General features: G+C 42.9%; 1 protein-coding gene across 3 annotated transcripts in view; it reads right to left on the bottom strand.

Moving 5' to 3' along the window:
* The window catches only part of LOC134392056 (UDP-glucuronosyltransferase 1-6-like), a 41,772-nt gene that overhangs the window by 22,924 nt on the left and 1,283 nt on the right, over positions 1-17,565 (bottom strand). The window contains exon 1 of one of the 3 annotated variants that reach the window (XM_063116043.1): positions 11,709-12,667. The exons of 1 other annotated variant lie outside the window; for it this stretch is intronic. In XM_063116043.1, the coding sequence (XP_062972113.1) occupies positions 11,709-12,572 (864 nt within the window). In that variant the 5' untranslated portion in view covers positions 12,573-12,667. Of the gene's footprint in view, positions 1-327; positions 1,222-11,708; positions 12,668-17,565 lie in introns of those variants that run through there. One more of the 3 variants, XM_063116044.1, reaches the window with a different exon arrangement.

Raw genomic sequence — 17,565 nt, 5'->3', positions numbered from 1 at the left:
AAAAAGGTGGGATATAAACGCAATAATAAAATAAATAAATAAATAAACTCTATTACAAAACCTTTTTATATTATTCCTGACTGTTACTAAATGACAGACGAACTTTCAAATCATAATTATCCTTCTAATATTAAAATACTGGAAACAACATTCCTGGAAAGATAAATAGATAATTTCCACAGGACAACAGAGGAGGGGTAAGCCCTGTTGATTTCCATTTGATTTAAATACACATAACTGCACTGAACTGTAGTAATTGATTGGAAAGCATCCTGGTGACCCTTTTCATTTTTAATTTGTTTTTAGAAAATAGCCAGAGTTACAAACCTGAGACAATTGCTTCTTCCAAGCACAGTTTATCCCTCCAATTATAACCATATTAGGCATTAGTGGTCTGGGATAATCAACCACAAAGTCTGTTCTCATCAGCCAAACCGATCCGTGACTTAACAATTTCGTGACTGTCAAATCTCTTTGCAGGAACTCTGAAGCAAGACTTGAATAAGGAGAGTAGACAAAACTACAGAGGAAGAACTCTGACATGCCAAACAGAGTATTTTTCACACGTTGCATAAACGTCATATGATCTGTATTTGCAGTAAACATTCTTGGGACGTAGGAAGGAGGCCTTGGACACTGCGTAGCCTCAGCATCTAAGCTACATGGGATTCCTCGTAAGAAAAATACAGAAGGGATCCCAAGATACTCAGCAACTATCTGGCCACAAATTGTCATAGGATCTGTAAAAAGAGCATCAAATTTGCTCTGCTCCAGAGATTTCATCAGCTCTTGGTTATATAACAAGTGTGTACAAGTGGATAGAAAGAGATGAGATGTCCTCTTCATTATTTCATATGTTCTACGAAACCTAACTAGAAAAGGAAGGTCTTGAAAAACGTTACTTGAAAATTCTTGAAAATGTTCATCCATTTGTTCCTTGCTGAAGGGCACTGGATATGTCTTCATGGTAAAAATAGTATCTGATGGTTTTATGTGCACGTTTACTTCCGGTGCAGCAACTACTATCTCATGTCCATTCTGCTTGAGCTGGTTCAGGACTGGTTGCATGCTAAGCCAATGGCTTCCATCCATAGGTACCACCAGGAGTTTCCCACCAGAAACAAAGTTCAGAAAAGACAGGAGAAGCACTAGAAACGCAATATACACTTGGGAGTGGAACGTCAGGGCCATCTCTCTGTTTCTCTCTGCAGACTGAGTGTGTCCTGGAAGCTCCACACAAAGCTCAACCCCTTATATCCTAAATCATTAACCTTTGAGAGGGGGCATGGCTCCATGGTAGAGCAAGTACTTTGCATGCCAAAGGTACCTTTTGCAATCTGCAGCTTCTCCACTTAAAGGCTCCCAGGTAGAGCGGCTAGAACAGACCTTGGCCTGAGCACTTGGACAGCTGCTGTCTATGAAAGTCAGACCTCACTAGAATGATGTAGTTTGTTGGTGACAGTCTATACAGCCCTTATAAGACTTCTTATTGTTTATTGGTGACAGACTATTCAGCCCTTATAATATTATTTATTGGTGACAGAATGTACAGTGACTGCAGGTTTTGTAACACCTGAAGTACAATTCTGCCACATTCTCGTAATAAACCCCCCCCCAACATTTTTGAAAATTACAGAACAACAGTACTAGGCAGACTTCATCAAGTATAGTTCACCATAACTTCCTGCCTATAGCTAAAATGATTCTCTCCTGTGACTCTATGGATCTTAGGGCCTTACTACTACAAATCTTTCAAGCACTTCCACTAAACAAATGTGGAATATGTAATGGCAGTTAAAAGATTTGGGATGCAGGCTTATTTACATATGAAAATTCCAATGGCACCAATGGAAGCTTTTCCCCCCCTAAGCACAACTTTTTTAGGGGGTGGGGGCGGGATTTAGTGGAGTTCATACTGCACATGGTTAATTCTTCCCTCTCCAGCTGCAAGCCCCTTTGAATCACCCCACCTCGACATGGCATTTAAGGTTATAATAAATATATAAATATAATCTATAATAAATATCAGCCAGGATTGAGAAAAGAAATGAATAGCTCACAGAGTAAGGCTTCAACAAAGTGAGGCAGATCCATGTATGTATAACAGGCACAGAAATGGACATTTAGGCCATGGCTAGACCAGGCGATATCCCGAGGATCACCCCGGGATCATCCCTGTGCATCCTCGTGATCCCTCCCTTGGCCCAGGATATCGCCCTACTTACCACCACCACCCCGCTTTTCCACATGCAGAACATGTGGCTGGGCGTTGTGGGTTGTCCCTGCTCCTTGTGAGTAACTGTGAGGTTACTCACAGTTACTCACTGGAGGTGGGGGGGAGGGGGAGGTTATTAAAAAAAATATTACTTTACCTTTTGTTCGAGCACTTGTGAGTTCCTTTTCCTTTAAAAAATAAATCCAAAATGGCGGCCACAAGGTCACGCACCACATGTAGACGAGGGCGACGATCTCGCAATCTTAAAATCACGAGATCATCACTTTCCAACCCCCTCGTCTAGCCATGGCCTTTATGTTGATTGTCATGTATATAGATGATTAAATTGTGATAACACGAAGAGCTGAGGACTATGGAAGAATTGTAAACAAAGAAGTGGAACTAAACAAATTAAGAAATGCAACTTATTGTTTAGGCATTCAGATTGAAAGAGAACAGGCAGTTCCTATCTTTTAAGTCAATGACAAAAGATTATTGAACCTTTGGAAATATAAGGACTCAAAGAACTCATGGCAACACCTATGGAAACAGACTTCCTCAAGAAGGCAGATGAAAGTGAACTTTTGCCAATCTACAGCAAATATACAACAGCAATAAGTAAACTCCTATGCTTAACCACCACTACCTGACCAAAACATGGCAACTGCTGCAGGAATCCTCAGCAGAAAAACCAACAGCAGCTCATCAGTGAAAGAGACTGAGGCCTTAGCTAGACCTAAGGATTATCTCAGGCAAATGGAGGGGTCATCCCTGGCTGTTGCCGGGACCCCATGTGTCATTTGGATGCACAGGGATGATCCCAGGACAATCCTGGGATATAGGCCTGGTCTAGCCATGGCCTGAGTCGCTGTTAAGAGTGGCTAGATACCTGAAAAGGACTGTGGTCTTTAAACTGAAAGTGCCAGCTACTAGCAATCCAGAATTGGTAGGCTACACTGAGTTAGACTTGGCAGGGGACAGCTCTGACCACAAATCCACCGGTGGATGTACATGTACATGTACCTGTCTCCTGAGTTCAACTTTTGGATAGCTCCTTTAGAGTTCTGGCTGGTTCTAAAAGAATGAATTCACAGCTCACCGAAATGGGAGCCGCTACGCTCCACTGTTATTAAGTGCAGAAAACTTGGATGGAGGACCATCTCAGATGTTGGAGCTTCTGCCCAGTAGTGCAACTTTTGTGGCTCTGCATTCACTTCTGAAGAGTCATAAGTAGGGTGACCATATTTTGGAAACCAAAAAGAAGGACAACATGGCCTCCCCCAACATGCCCAGCCCCCAAGGGGTTGTGCCCACCAACATGTACAGTACCCAACGGATTGTCCCCACCAACATGTACAACACCTAAGGGGGCGTGCCCACCCAAACATGGCCTTGGTCACAGGTCTGATTTCACAGCACTCAATTAAGACAAACCTGTTCTACATAACATCTTAATATTAAAATCACTGGAATAAAGAACAAGTGAGACATTCAATGTACCTGAAATTTACTTCACTCATTCCTACTTTTGTAGCTTTTGCTGTACTTTGAAGCTTTTGCTATACCCCTAATATGAGGGGTAATATGTTTTTCTTTACTCTTGGCTCTGTTTTTCGAAAGGGAACAGTGAGTTCTTCCCATTAGTGCCAATAATAGATTAGAATTGAAGGTAGTGTTTGTTTTTTCAAAGGTTCAGTAGCCACTATTCCTTTGTGCCAATATGTGTTGCTGTTTTGCAAGAGGCACAACTGAGCTTCCACAAGCCTTCAAAATGCTTCTATCTCCATTTCATTTGAATACAGTTCAAATACCTTTTATCAGGTCAGGCTGATATACCAACTACGCCATTATTATTATTATTATTATTATTATTATTATTTATTTATATAGCACCATCAATGTACATGGTGCTGTACAGAGTAAAACAGTAAATAGCAAGACCCTGCCGCATAGGCTTACAATCTAATAAAATCATAGTAAAACAATAAGGAGGGGAAGAGAATGCAAACAGGTACAGGGTAGGGTAAGCAGGCACAGGGTAGGGAAAAACTAACAGTAGAAAGTAACAGTAGAAGTCTGCACAACATCAAGTTTTAAAAGCTTTAGGAAAAAGAAAAGTTTTTAGTTGAGCTTTAAAAGCTGTGGTTGAACTTGTAGTTCTCAAATGTTCTGGAAGAGCGTTCCAGGCGTAAGGGGCAGCAGACGAAAATGGACGAAGCCGAGCAAGGGAAGTAGAGGCCCTTGGGCAGGCGAGAAACATGGCATCAGAGGAGCGAAGAGCACGAGCGGGGCAATAGTGTGAGATGAGAGAGGAGAGATAGGAAGGAGCTAGACCGTGAAAAGCTTTGAAGGTTAACAGGAGAAGTTTATATTGGATTCTGAAGTGAATTGGAAGCCAATGAAGAGATTTCAGAAGCGGAGTAACATGGTCGGAGCGGCGAGCCAAGAAGATGATTTTTGCGGCAGAGTGGTGAACAGAAACCAATGGACTGATGTGAGAAGAAGGAAGGCCAGAGAGAAGAAGGTTGCAGTAGTCCAACCGTGAAATAACCAGTGCATGAACAAGCGTCTTGGCAGAAGAGACAGACAAAAATGATCGAATCCTGGCAATATTATACAGGAAAAATCGACAAGATTTAGCTACTGCCTCAATATCTGGACATACTGCCTCATTATCTGGACAGAGATAGCCTAGCTACAGTTATCCATGCTCTGATAACCTCTCCTTTGGATTACTGCAATGCATTATACGTGGGGCTGCCTTTGAAAATGGTCCGGAAACTTCGGCTGGTACAAAACAGGGCAGCCCGCCTACTAACAGGGACTGGCCGACAAGATCATATCACGCCAGTCCTTCTACAACTACATTGGCTGCTAGTCCAGGTCCGGGCCCGATTCAAAGTGCTGGTATTAACATTCAAAGCCCTAAACGGCTTGGGGCCAGATTATTTGAAGGAATGCCTCCTCCCATATGTGCCTGCCCGGACCTTAAGATCATCCACAGGGGTCCTTCTCCGTGAGCCCCTGCCGAAAGAAGTGAGGCAGGTGGCTACTAGGAGGAGGGCTTTCTCTGCTGTGGCACCCCGGCTGTGGAACGAGCTCCCCAGAGAGGTTCACTTGGCACCTATATTGTTTTCCTTTCGTCGCCAGCTGAAGACCTTTTTATTTTCTCAGTATTTTAACACCTAATTTAACTTAAATTTAAACTCTGCTGTTTTAATCTCATATTTTAACCTATATCAATTTTTGCTGTGTGGTTTTATCCTGGTCGTGCTTTTTATATTGTATTTTGTATTTGTGTTTTTAAATTGTTGGTTGTTTTATTATGCTCTTCATGGTTTTAATTTTTGTGAACTGCCCAGAGAGCTTCGGCTATTGGGTGGTATAGAAATGAAATAAATAAATAAATAAATACAGTTACAAATTGCAATCTGGGGGTTATATCATGGCCAGGAATATCTTTATCTCACTCCCTCTCCATTTTTGTCCCTGAAGAACAGTGTAGTTGTCCTAATGAAGTCACATACCCTAATAAAGTATATAATAACAAAGGAAAATAGTAAAATCACAGCAAATGAAAGAGAAAACAATAGCCATAATTTATACCCTAGCTTAAACAACAAGAACCAACACCAGAAATGCAATTCTGCCACATTCTGGTTACGATAAAAGGGCATCAGGCTCCAAAAATACAGAACAAGAACCAGGCAGACTTCTCTAAGTAAAATGTACCATAAGAAAGGAAATGGGGAGGCACAAAGGGAGAAATTATTATTATTATTATTATTACTATTAATAATAATAATAATAATAATAATAATAATAATAATAATAATAATAATATATTTATTACCCACCTCTCCCTCTGGATCGAGGTATGGAACAACACAGAATACAAAATACTATAAAACTGATTAAAACATGCTGCACAGACAACCCAGAGACATCTATTGTAACTTAGCCCCATGGTGCTGGCATGAAACGCAGGGCATTAGGAAGAGGGACTCAGAGTCGCATGTTTGTGCAGGAAGTAGACAGGAGTTCAAAGTCTGGGTGTGCGCAGTGGTGCCAACACACAAGCCTTGAGAAGCTAATGTATATAAGTGAGAAGTGTGAATGGGCAAAGTAGTGTTCACTGCCACAACACCCACCCTAATGTTAGAGTAGAGAAACTTGTGACAATTATACACGAGCTTTTTTAAAAAAATTGAAATTAAAAAAAGCCAGCCATCCGGCCGGCCAGTAGCAAACCCTGTTAACAACAACAGCAGCTTGCAATGAGTGAAGATACAGTCAGAAAAGATATTTGAGGGAAGGGGAGAATGTAACACACAGAGTATAGCAAAAGCTTCCAAGTACAGCAAAACCTACAAAAGTAGGAGTGAGTGAAGTTAAATTCAGATACATTGAATCTCTCACTTGTTCTTTATTTCAGTGATTTTAACATTAAGATGTTATGTAGAACAGATTTGTCTTAAATGTTTGCTGTAAAATCAGACATGTGACCAAAGCTATGTTCGGGTGGGCACACCCCCTTGGTGCTGGACACCCCCCCTTGGGGGCGACCATGTTGTTCTCCTTTTTGGTTTCCAAAATATGGTCACCCTAATTAAGTGCAGAAAACTTGGATGGAGGACCATCTCAGATGTTGGAGCTTCTGCCCAGTAGTGCAACTTTTGTGGCTCTGCATTCACTTCTGAGGAGTCATAAGTAGGGTGACCATATTTTGGAAACCAAAAAGGAGGACAACATGGCCTCTCCCAATATGCTCAGCCCCCAAGGGGTTGTGTCCACATTTGAAAGACCGTATTCTCCCTTATGAGCCTGCCCGTGCTTTAGGATCTTCTGGAGAAGCCCTTCTTTCAGTCCCACCATCTTCACAGGCGCGCTTGGTGGGAACCAAGAGGCGGTGATTAGACCACTCCTGAAGAAGCCTAACCTGGACCCGGAGGATGTTAACAACTACAGGCCGGTGGCTAATATCCCCTTCCTGGGCAAGGTGCTTGAGCGGGTGGTTGCAGGACAACTCCAGGCACTCTTGAATGAAACGGATTATCTAGATCCATTTCATTCGGGTTTCAGGCCTGGTTTGGGAACGGAAACTGCCTTGGTTGCCCTGTGGGATGACCTCTGCCAGGAGAGAGACAGGGGGAGTGCGACCCTGTTGGTTCTCCTGGACCTCTCAGCGGCCTTCGATACCATCGACCATTGTATCCTTCTGGATAGGTTGTCTGAGCTGGGAGTTGGAGGTACTGCGTTGCAGTGGTTCCGCTCCTACTTGGATGGCCGATTCCAGAAGGTGGTGCTGGGGGATTATTGCTCTGTGCCGTGGCTCCTAAGCCATGGGGTTCCACAGGGCTCTATCTTATCCCTATGCTGTTTAACATATTCATGAAGCCGCTAGGGGAGGTTATCCGGAGACGTGGACGGCATCAATATGCAGATGATACCCAGCTCTACCTTTCCTTTTCATCAAACCCAGGTGAGGCAGTGACTGTTCTGAACCAGCGCCTGAGCACGATAATGGACTGGATGAGGGCTAACAAACTGAGACTCAATCCAGACAAGACAGAGGTACTGTTAGCGGGTGGTTCATCTGTCTGGCGAGGTGATGTTTGCCCTGTCCTGGATGGGGTTGCACTCTCCCTAAAGGATTGGGTCCGTAGTTTGGGGGTGCTCTTGGATCCAGAACTGTCACTTGAGGCACAGGTGAACTCAGTGGCAAAGAGCACCTTTTATCAGCTTAGGTTGATATACCAACTACGCCCTTATCTGGACAGAGATAGCCTAGCTACAGTTATCCATGCTCTGATAACCTCTCGCTTGGATTACTGCAATGCGTTATACGTGGGGCTGCCTTTGAAAACGGTCTGGAAGCTTCAGCTGGTACAAAATAGGGCAGCCCGTTTACTAACAGGGACTGGCCGACGAGATCACATTATGCCAGTCCTTTTCCAGCTTCATTGGCTGCCAGTCCAGGTCCGGGCCCAATTCAAAGTGCTGGTATTGACATTTAAAGCCCTAAATGGTTTGGGGCCAGGTTATCTGAAGGAACGCCTCCTCCCATATGTACCTACCCGGACCTTAAGATCATCTACAGGGGGCCTTCTCCGTGAGCCCCTGCCAAAGGAAGTGAGGCAGGTGGCTACTAGGAGGAGGGCTTTCTCCGCTGTGGCACCCCGGTTGTGGAACGAGCTCCCCAGAGAGGTCCGCCTGGCGCCTACACTGTACTGCTTTCGTCGCCAGCTGAAGACCTTTTTATTCACTCAGTATTTTAACACTTAATTTTAACTTAAATTTAAATTTTACTGTTTTAATTCTGTATTTTAATCTTATAATCGACTTTGCTGTGTGGTTTTATCCTGGTTGCGCTTTTTATACTGTATTTCGTAATTGTGTTTTTAACCTGTTGGATGTTTTTTGTGGGTTTAATTTTTGTGAACCGCCCAGAGAGCTTCGGCTATTGGGCGGTATAAAAATGTAATAAATAAAATAAAATAAAATAAAACATGGGAGAGGGCCTTCTCGGTGGCTGCTCCAGTGCTCTGGAACTCTCTTCCCGGGGAAGCTAGGCTGGCTCCCTCCTTGATGGGCTTTCGGAAGCAGGCTAAAACTTGTTTGTTCCAGCAGGCCTTTGGAGAATAATCTGGCCCTCCATCTATGTTAATGTCTTATAATTTTGTTGTGTATTTTAAAAGTTTATGGTTTTGTTCCCCACCCCCAATGTATGTTTTAAACTTTGTAAGGCCGCCTTGAGGCCCAGCATTGGACAAAAGGCAGGATACAAATAAATATAATAATAATAATAATAATAATAATAATAATAATATATGTAGATGATCAAATTGTGATAACACAAAGAGCTGAGGACTATGCAAGAATTGTAAACAAGGAAGTGGAAATAAACAAATTAATAAATGCAACTTATTATTTAGGCATTCAGATTGAAAGAGAACAGGCAGTTCCTATCTTGTAAGTCAACAGAAAAAGATTATTAAACTTTTGGAGATATTAGGACTCAAAGAACTCGCACCATAGCAACACCTGTGGAAACAGACTTCCTCAAGAAGGCAGATGAAAGTGAACATTTGCGAAACAATAGCAAATACACAACAACAACAACAACAACAAAACTCCTATCCTTAACCATTACTATCTGACCAAAACATAGCAACTGCTGTAAGAACCTTCAGTAGAAAAAACAAAACAAAAAACAGCTCACCTGTGGAAGAATCTGGGGCCTTAGCTAGACCTACCAGTCTAGCGGGACGGAGGGGTGAAAATCTCGTGATATTTTTATTGTGAGATCTCCCCCTCTGTTCACATGCAGCGTGCGATGATCTCAGAGGTAGAGGCGTCGTGCCCGCCATTTTGGTTTTTTCTTAAAGGGAAGATGCACACGAGTGCTCGTGCGCAAAATGTAAGGATCACTGTGCCCATTCCCTCCACCCCACCCCACATGGGCACAGTGATCCTGAGGAGCTCTGTGCCCAGTGCGCGGATCCCAGCTCCTCACAATGAACTGCGAGGAACCGGGACAAACCACAATGCCCGGCCACACATTTTGCTGTCTCGGTCTCAGCCCAGAACCATGGAAAAACCAGGCTCAAACGGTAGGGTGAGATTCTAGGGCAAGGGGGGGGGTCATCCCTCCCTGATCCTGGGATCCCCTGTGTGTCATGTGAACGTACAGGGATGATCCCAGGGATGGCCCCAGGATTTCGCCCCATCTAGCTAAGGCTTGGGTCACTGTTAAGAGTGGCTAGATATCTGAAAGGGACTATGGCTTTAAAATAAAAGTGCCAGCTAGTAGCAATCCAGAACTGGTAGGTTACACAGATGTAGACTGGGCCAGGGACAGCTCTGACCACAAATCCATCAGGAAATACTTGAACATGTATGGGAATGGGCTTTTCTCCTGGGTGCTTGGATAGCTCCTTTAGAGTTCTGGCTGGTTCCGAAAGAATGGGTTCACAGACCAAGCAGGATATATGAAAGCGGTATATATAAGAGGCAGGAGCCACACGACTGCTTTATAGCGGTATTGAAGTGCACTGACAACTGTGGGGGCCCATGGACACATGCCATATCCCGCTATCATGCCGCTTTCATAGTGTTATATCCTGCTTGGTGTAGATCTAGCCAGTGTGCGCAGAGAGAGAAGGAACGGAATGCGATGGCATAGGGAGAGAAAAGGAGAAAGCTTAATGCCTGAGTGAGTGAAAAGAAGTTAACAGAGAAACTGATTTAAAAAAGGGGGGGAGATTTAAATGGTAATAAAAATGGCTTTTCTACAATTAAGGGAGCAAGGTGGCTGCCTTAATTTAGTTGCACTTATGCTGCATAACGCTGTCAGACACAAGCTTGTTTTGTTCACAAGGATGGTGATAGTTTGAGGTTAAAGTGTTCAAATTCAAAAAGGACACAATACCACTACAACGTAGACTAGATTGGGTAATACTCATTAATTTAACTGTGATATGTAAGTGAATTCAGTGAGGGCACGACAGATTTCAGAATATCCACCCGAAACTCAGATTTGTTGTGATAAATCCATACTATTCAACCCAAATTCATTCCCCCAGTAATTCTAGCAGGAGGTCTGAGGCAATAGAAACTGAAAAGCTGCAAGAAGTGAAAACATTTGGATGGTAGACAAGCAGAACCATTACTGAAGCTTGACGTAAGCACATTTATTTAATTTAGCTGTATTTTATACAAGCAACATTTATGTTATGTTTATATCCTGTTCTTACTCTAACCTCTATACCCCTATACATGTCTATTTCCATTGAGTTTTAAATGATTCCCATTAGCTCCTTTAAATCTTTTTGAGTTTAGTGGGGCTTACTCCTAATTAAGGGGATATCAGATTGCAACCTCTTAAAGCTCCATCCGACACGCGTTTTATCGCAAGCTCGTTACTGGGCACTCACGGAGTTTGCTCAGGTCCCTCACATGACGTCATCTACCTCCCGCGCGCCCTTCCACCCCTTCTGGCCTTCCTTGCACGACAAAAAAAACCCTCGTTAAGTCCGATATTTTCTTAAACTCGGAATTGCTGCTCTCTCCTGCTGTGTGCAGGAGAAGCAGCGCCATTAGAACAGCGGACTCAATGGGCCTTGTGCTTGTTGGGCACTTCGTCTTCTTGAAAGAGGAAGTAACCTGAGGAAGGAAAACACAGGTGGAGAAGTGAGGTAGGGAGCGTGTTAACCCCTGTGTGATGGAGCTCTTAGAGCAATGCAGATTGGTTTCCATATAGTCTCCCATTCAGACTTTGATATGTTCACAAATAGAAACCTCATTTAGTATTTTCAGACCATTCTCATCGACACCTGGCATCTATCAGTGGTGTAATGACTTCTTCTAAACCTTTTCATATTTTTGGTAATATTATTTGGATGTCATTTGCATTCCTTATGGTGATAACACAGATGTAACACTTCCTTTCCCAATTTAATTAACATTTTACAATGAAAATTAATGGACATACCACAGGCAGGACTTTCCCTTCTTCACAGTTTATGCCTCCTATAAAGACCATGTTGGGCATGAGAGGCCTCGGATACTCAAAGATAAAGTCATAACGCAAAAGCCAGATTGAACCATTTCTGTAAAGTGTTGGTAAGTGAACATCTCGCTGTAGAAACTCTGAAGCAATATCCTGATATTTGTTATATAGAGTCTTAAAAAGTGACGTCTCTACAGAATTAACGAACAGATTAACCACACGTTGAATGAAAGTCATTTGGTCTGTGTACTTGGTATAGCATCTTGGGATATAGGAAACTGGGTTTGGAGACTTACAAATTGCATGCTCTAAATTGCATGGGAATCCACGAAAGAAGTATACAGAAGGGATGGAAAGATATTCAGCTAGGATGACTCCACATGGCAAAGCTGGATCTGTAAAAAGTGCATCAAATTGGTGGTCTTCCAGGTACCTTATGAGTTCTGCATTCTTCAGAAGGCTGTCACAATTGTCAAAAAACATATTTATTACATACATGTTGTTCCGATACTCTTGAAGAATTGTGTAAGGAAAAGAAACCTTATGGAATAGGTTTCTTGCAAACTTCTGAAATCCAGCATCAAGATCCACCTGTGTGTATGGCACAGCATATGTTTTCTGCTTGTAATATTTCGATCCTTTTAAGAGCAAATTAATTTCTGGTGCCACCACTGTTATCTCATGACCTCGTTCGCTGAGCTTTTGCACGACAGCAGACATGCTGAGCCAGTGACTTCCATCTTGAGGTAGCACTAGCAGCTTCTTACTTTCAATGAAGGTGAAGATGGTAAGCAAAGAGAGAAGCCATACAGCCAAGCTCCCAGGCTGATGAAAAACAAAAGCCATCACTCTGTTCACAAAAATGTCATCAATGGAAGGACCCCCTTGCGTACCTTGTGCTAGCTTCTTTTATCCTTTTAATGCAGATTATGAAGCAGAACTCATGCTATCTTTCTGGTGTTCTATTCTATTCCAAGTTTTATTAATCATTAGCTAATCATCATCCACTGATCCAAAACAGCCCCATGATAATATGTGTCGTGCCAAAGTAGCATGAGGTCAAAGAGCACTGAATGAAGAGCTACTGCAGTAATGCAACAGTTAACTAGAGGGGATCAGGAAAGGGAATAGGCTAATTTGAGATGCAAATAAGTAAAGACAGCTTTGTCCAGCATATAGAGAGAGCTGCATTTCTGGATGAGATAAATGCCACAATACCACGCCAAAATGTGGCTTCAGAAGAGTAACTAATTACATTTCTATTAGGGCTGTGCACGAACCCCCCGATCCGCTCCGGGTCCCGATCCGCAACTTCCGGGTAGGGTCTGCTCCACCCCATGCCATTCTGCCTATGGTCCGCTCCGCTCCGCTCCGCTCCACAGCTCCGGATCTGAATCGGAGCTCCATGTTTCCCGCCCCCATAGACTTGCATTGAAAATCAAACGCCTACAACTTTTTTACTTTTCATGTTAGAAACCTCAAAATTGGCACCATGAGAGCTTATTCATGTATCCATATTCATGGCCAGTTTGAAGCAAATCCGAGTATTCAGTGATTTTTGGTGAATATGTAAAAATCCACCACCCCATTTTCAGAAATCCCAATATCTCTATCATTTTTCAAGATAAAAACTTCAAAATGGCCACCATCCCAGCTTCCACCTAGATCCACATTTGTGCCAAGTTTGGATCAAATCTGAGCATCCACTGATTTTTAGAGAATTCTTTTCCTTTTAACCCTCAACCCCTAACCCCAATTAACTACCCTTTCTAGATCTCCGTCAGTTTTAACGTTAGAAACCTCAAAATTGGCACCATGGGAGCTTATCCACGTATCCACATTCATGGCCAGTTTGAAGCAAATCCGAACATTCAGTGATTTTTGGTGAATATGTTAAAATCCCCCACCCCATTTTCAGAAATGCCAATATCTCTGTCATTTTTCAAGATAAAAACTTTAAAATGGCCATAATCTCAGCTTCCACCTAGATCCACATTTGTGCCAAGTTCGGATCAAATCCAAGCATCCACTGATTTTAGGGGAATATTTCAAAATTCCACACCCCATTTTCAAAAATGCAAATAGCTCTGATATTTTTTACAGATACAGCTGGGCAGCAATGCCTTTTTCATCACGGGGAAGGACTAATACTAATAATGTATTTATTATTTGGGGAAATGGGACAAGTGTGTATTGTGCTTTGCCCAAACTTTATTTGAATGCTGTTTGCACTTAACAAGCAGTGCACAGCAAACACACCAATACCCCAAGCTAAATCCTATCTCCTCCAAACAAACACAGCTACAGTGCAGAACTAACTAACCCTCTGAGAAAGGAAACTGTCTCTGGCTCCCTCTTCCTTAGTCCCCACTCTAACATTGGGATTGGAGGATGCTTCACATTATCATCACAAGTTCAATCTGTCAATTAAGGTGGAAAAGAAGAGCTGCTTCCTCCTCCCGTTTTACCCATTCTATAAAAATTAATAGCAAGCAAACTGCACGACGGAAAATTCTGAAAATCGACACAAATGACCCCCAACAAGCACTCTCTAAGTACAGTAAGTTTCAAAAATGTAGCTTTTAAAACAAAAAAGTTATATGCGCTGTATTTGCACAATGTAATACTATGGGGAAAACCTTCCAAGATTGCGGGCGGAGCTCCGCGAGGAAGCAGGTCGATCCGCAAATGGATGATCCGCCCCATGTTGCTCTTCTGCCCCCCAACCTGAACCGCCTCCGCCTTTAACGGAGGCGAATCAGGCTGATCCGATGCTGCTTCTACGATCCGAAGCAAAGTGGAGCACAGCCCTAATTTCTATCCCACCCAATGAGCTTTATCACACCAGCGTTATACTGTGCAATCACTGCAAATTGCATGCAAAGGACTCAGAAGTTTTCCACCTTATAATCTGCTTTGATTGTGAAGTACTCCCATGCATCCTGCCTTAATTGTGCAATAAAGCAAAAAGATTCACCGTATAGAAAGCTTCATCCCACGTACCTGCTTCCCTCGGATTATCCCCGTAGTGCTAAGCTTTCGTGGTTGTTGTTGTTTTTGCTACCAGGCGACAGCGATCCTTTGCATACCAGGAAGTGAGTTTAAGGGGGGGGAAATGTAAAAAAATCATAAAAAATCAACGGATGACCCAATTCAATTCAAATTTGGTATGCTTAAAGCTCTCCCTAATATCTATTACTGTGCCAATTTTGGTGTCGTTATCTTTAAAGCTTACGCAGATGTAAGCATTTCTTTAAAATCCTGTTCCTGCGTCCCAGCGGCAGCTCAGAAGATACGCTCAAAATGTAGGGGCTAAATATGGCAAATCTTTTTGCTTTATTGCACAATTAAGGCAGGATGCATGGGAGTACTTCACAATCAAAGCAGATTATAAGGTGGAGAACTTCTGAGTCCTTTGCATGCAATTCGCAGTGATTGCACAGTATAACGCTGGTGTGATAAAGCCCTTAGCCCCTACTTTTTGAGCGTATCTTCTGAGCCGCCGCTGGGGTGCAGGAGAAGGATTTTAAACAAATGTTTACATCTGCTTACAACTTGGACATAATTGCATTTTATGTTCCTAAAGTAACAAAGTGACTTTCAATCTGTAAAAAGTGCTAATATTGCACTATTTCAATTTTACCCCAAAATTCCATTTTTCCCAACCCCCTCCTCCCCCCCCCCAGGAAACAAATGCTTTTCCCCCCCATGGCTTCAAAATTTCCAGGAATTTTACATCTCTAGTCTTGATTGCCCATTCAAAACCAGGCCACCCCAAAATACTTCAAATTACAACAGGGAACAATATATTGTTGCTGGGAAAATGCATTTCTTCCCAGCTACTGAGAGCATCTTCAGACAAGCGTTTTATCGCACAGTCGTGACTGGCCACTCACAGATTTTTGCGGGTCATTCAGACAAAGCAGCGATCCTCCCGCTCCTCCTCCTGTTGTTTTTTCCACTACAAAATGCTACCTGAAAAACCGTTTCTTCTTGCCCTTGTCAATAATTGGTGCCATTTCCTGCTATGTGCAAGAGAAGCTGCGCTACAAAAACACCCACTGAACGGGCCACGTGGTCGCTGCTGCTTCCTCTTTATCCCCCGTGCGAAGAAAAAGGAAGCTGCATGTCCCTATTATGGGACAGAAGCAGGAGGTAAAGCAGCAGGAGGGAAACGCGAATGAAAACGCTCCAAGAGCATTGAAACTAAGCTAAGAGGGAACAGGAGAGTGGCGGCAGAGGACCTCTGCATCCCTGCTAATAACAATTGCAATAATAATAATAATAATAATAATAATAATAATAATAATAATAATGTGCCGGTGCTGCATCCCTGTGAGCCCTGGCCCAACAAGACCACTGCCCACCTGCAATCTGAAATTATACCATCCAAGAGCAGAGTTACCTCCTCATGCGCTGCTTTGTGAAAAGCAGCCCTGTGCATATGTGCAGGGGGAGTGAAAGCCGTGTGTTTACGGCCAACGCTGAGCTGAGCAAGAGAGAGCTAGAGGGGACATTGAGGGGAGCGCTCAGAGCAGACCATACGAGACTCAAAGAAGAAGAAAAGCAGCAAGGGGAGCTGAGAGGTGGTGGTGCAAAGACAGATGGAGAGAAGAAACAGTGGCTAGATCCACACCAAGCAGGATAGATAGATAGATAGATAGATAGATAGATAGATAGATAGATAGATAGATATCACTATGAAAGCGGTATATATAAGAGGCAGGAGCCACACGACTGCTTTATAGCGGTATTGAAGTGCACTGACAACTGTGGGGGCCCATGGACACATGCCATATCCCGCTATCATGCCGCTTTCATAGTGTTATATCCTGCTTGGTGTAGATCTAGCCAGTGTGCGCAGAGAGAGAAGGAACGGAATGCGATGGCATAGGGAGAGAAAAGGAGAAAGCTTAATGCCTGAGTGAGTGAAAAGAAGTTAACAGAGAAACTGATTTAAAAAAGGGGGGGGGAGATTTAAATGGTAATAAAAACGGCTTTTCTACAATTAAGGGAGCAAGGTGGCTGCCTTAATTTAGTTGCATTTATGCTGCATAACGCTGTCAGACACAAGCTTGTTTTGTTCACAAGGATGGTGATAGTTTGAGGTTAAAGTGTTCAAATTCAAAAAGGACACAATATCACTACAACGTAGACTAGATTGGGTAATACTCATTAATTTAACTGTGATATGTAAGTGAATTCAGTGAGGGCACGACAGATTTCAGAATATCCACCCAAAACTCAGATTTGTTGTGATAAATCCATACTATTCAACCCAAATTCATTCCCCCAGTAATTCTAGCAGGAGGTCTGAGGCAATAGAAACTGAAAAGCTGCAAGAAGTGAAAACATTTGGATGGTAGACAAGCAGAACCATTACTGAAGCTTGACGTAAGCACATTTATTTAATTTAGCTGTATTTTATACAAGCAACATTTATGTTATGTTTATATCCTGTTCTTACTCTAACCTCTATACCCCTATACATGTCTATTTCCATTGAGTTTTAAATGATTCCCATTAGCTCCTTTAAATCTTTTTGAGTTTAGTGGGGCTTACTCCTAATTAAGGGGATATCAGATTGCAACCTCTTAAAGCTCCATCCGACAAGCGTTTTATCGCAAGCTCGTTACTGGGCACTCACGGAGTTTGCTCAGGTCCCTCACATGACGTCATCTACCTCCCGCGCGCCTTCCACCCCTTCTGGCCTTCCTTGCACGACAAAAAAAAACCTCGTTAAGTCCGATATTTTCTTAAACTCGGAATTGCTGCTCTCTCCTGCTGTGGGCAGGAGAAGCAGTGCCATTAGAACAGCGGACTCAATGGGCCTCGTGCT

This window comes from Elgaria multicarinata, chromosome 2 (genome assembly GCF_023053635.1).
Source record: "Elgaria multicarinata webbii isolate HBS135686 ecotype San Diego chromosome 2, rElgMul1.1.pri, whole genome shotgun sequence".
Taxonomy (NCBI): domain Eukaryota; kingdom Metazoa; phylum Chordata; class Lepidosauria; order Squamata; family Anguidae; genus Elgaria; species Elgaria multicarinata.
This window is presented reverse-complemented; position numbering and strand designations above follow the sequence as displayed.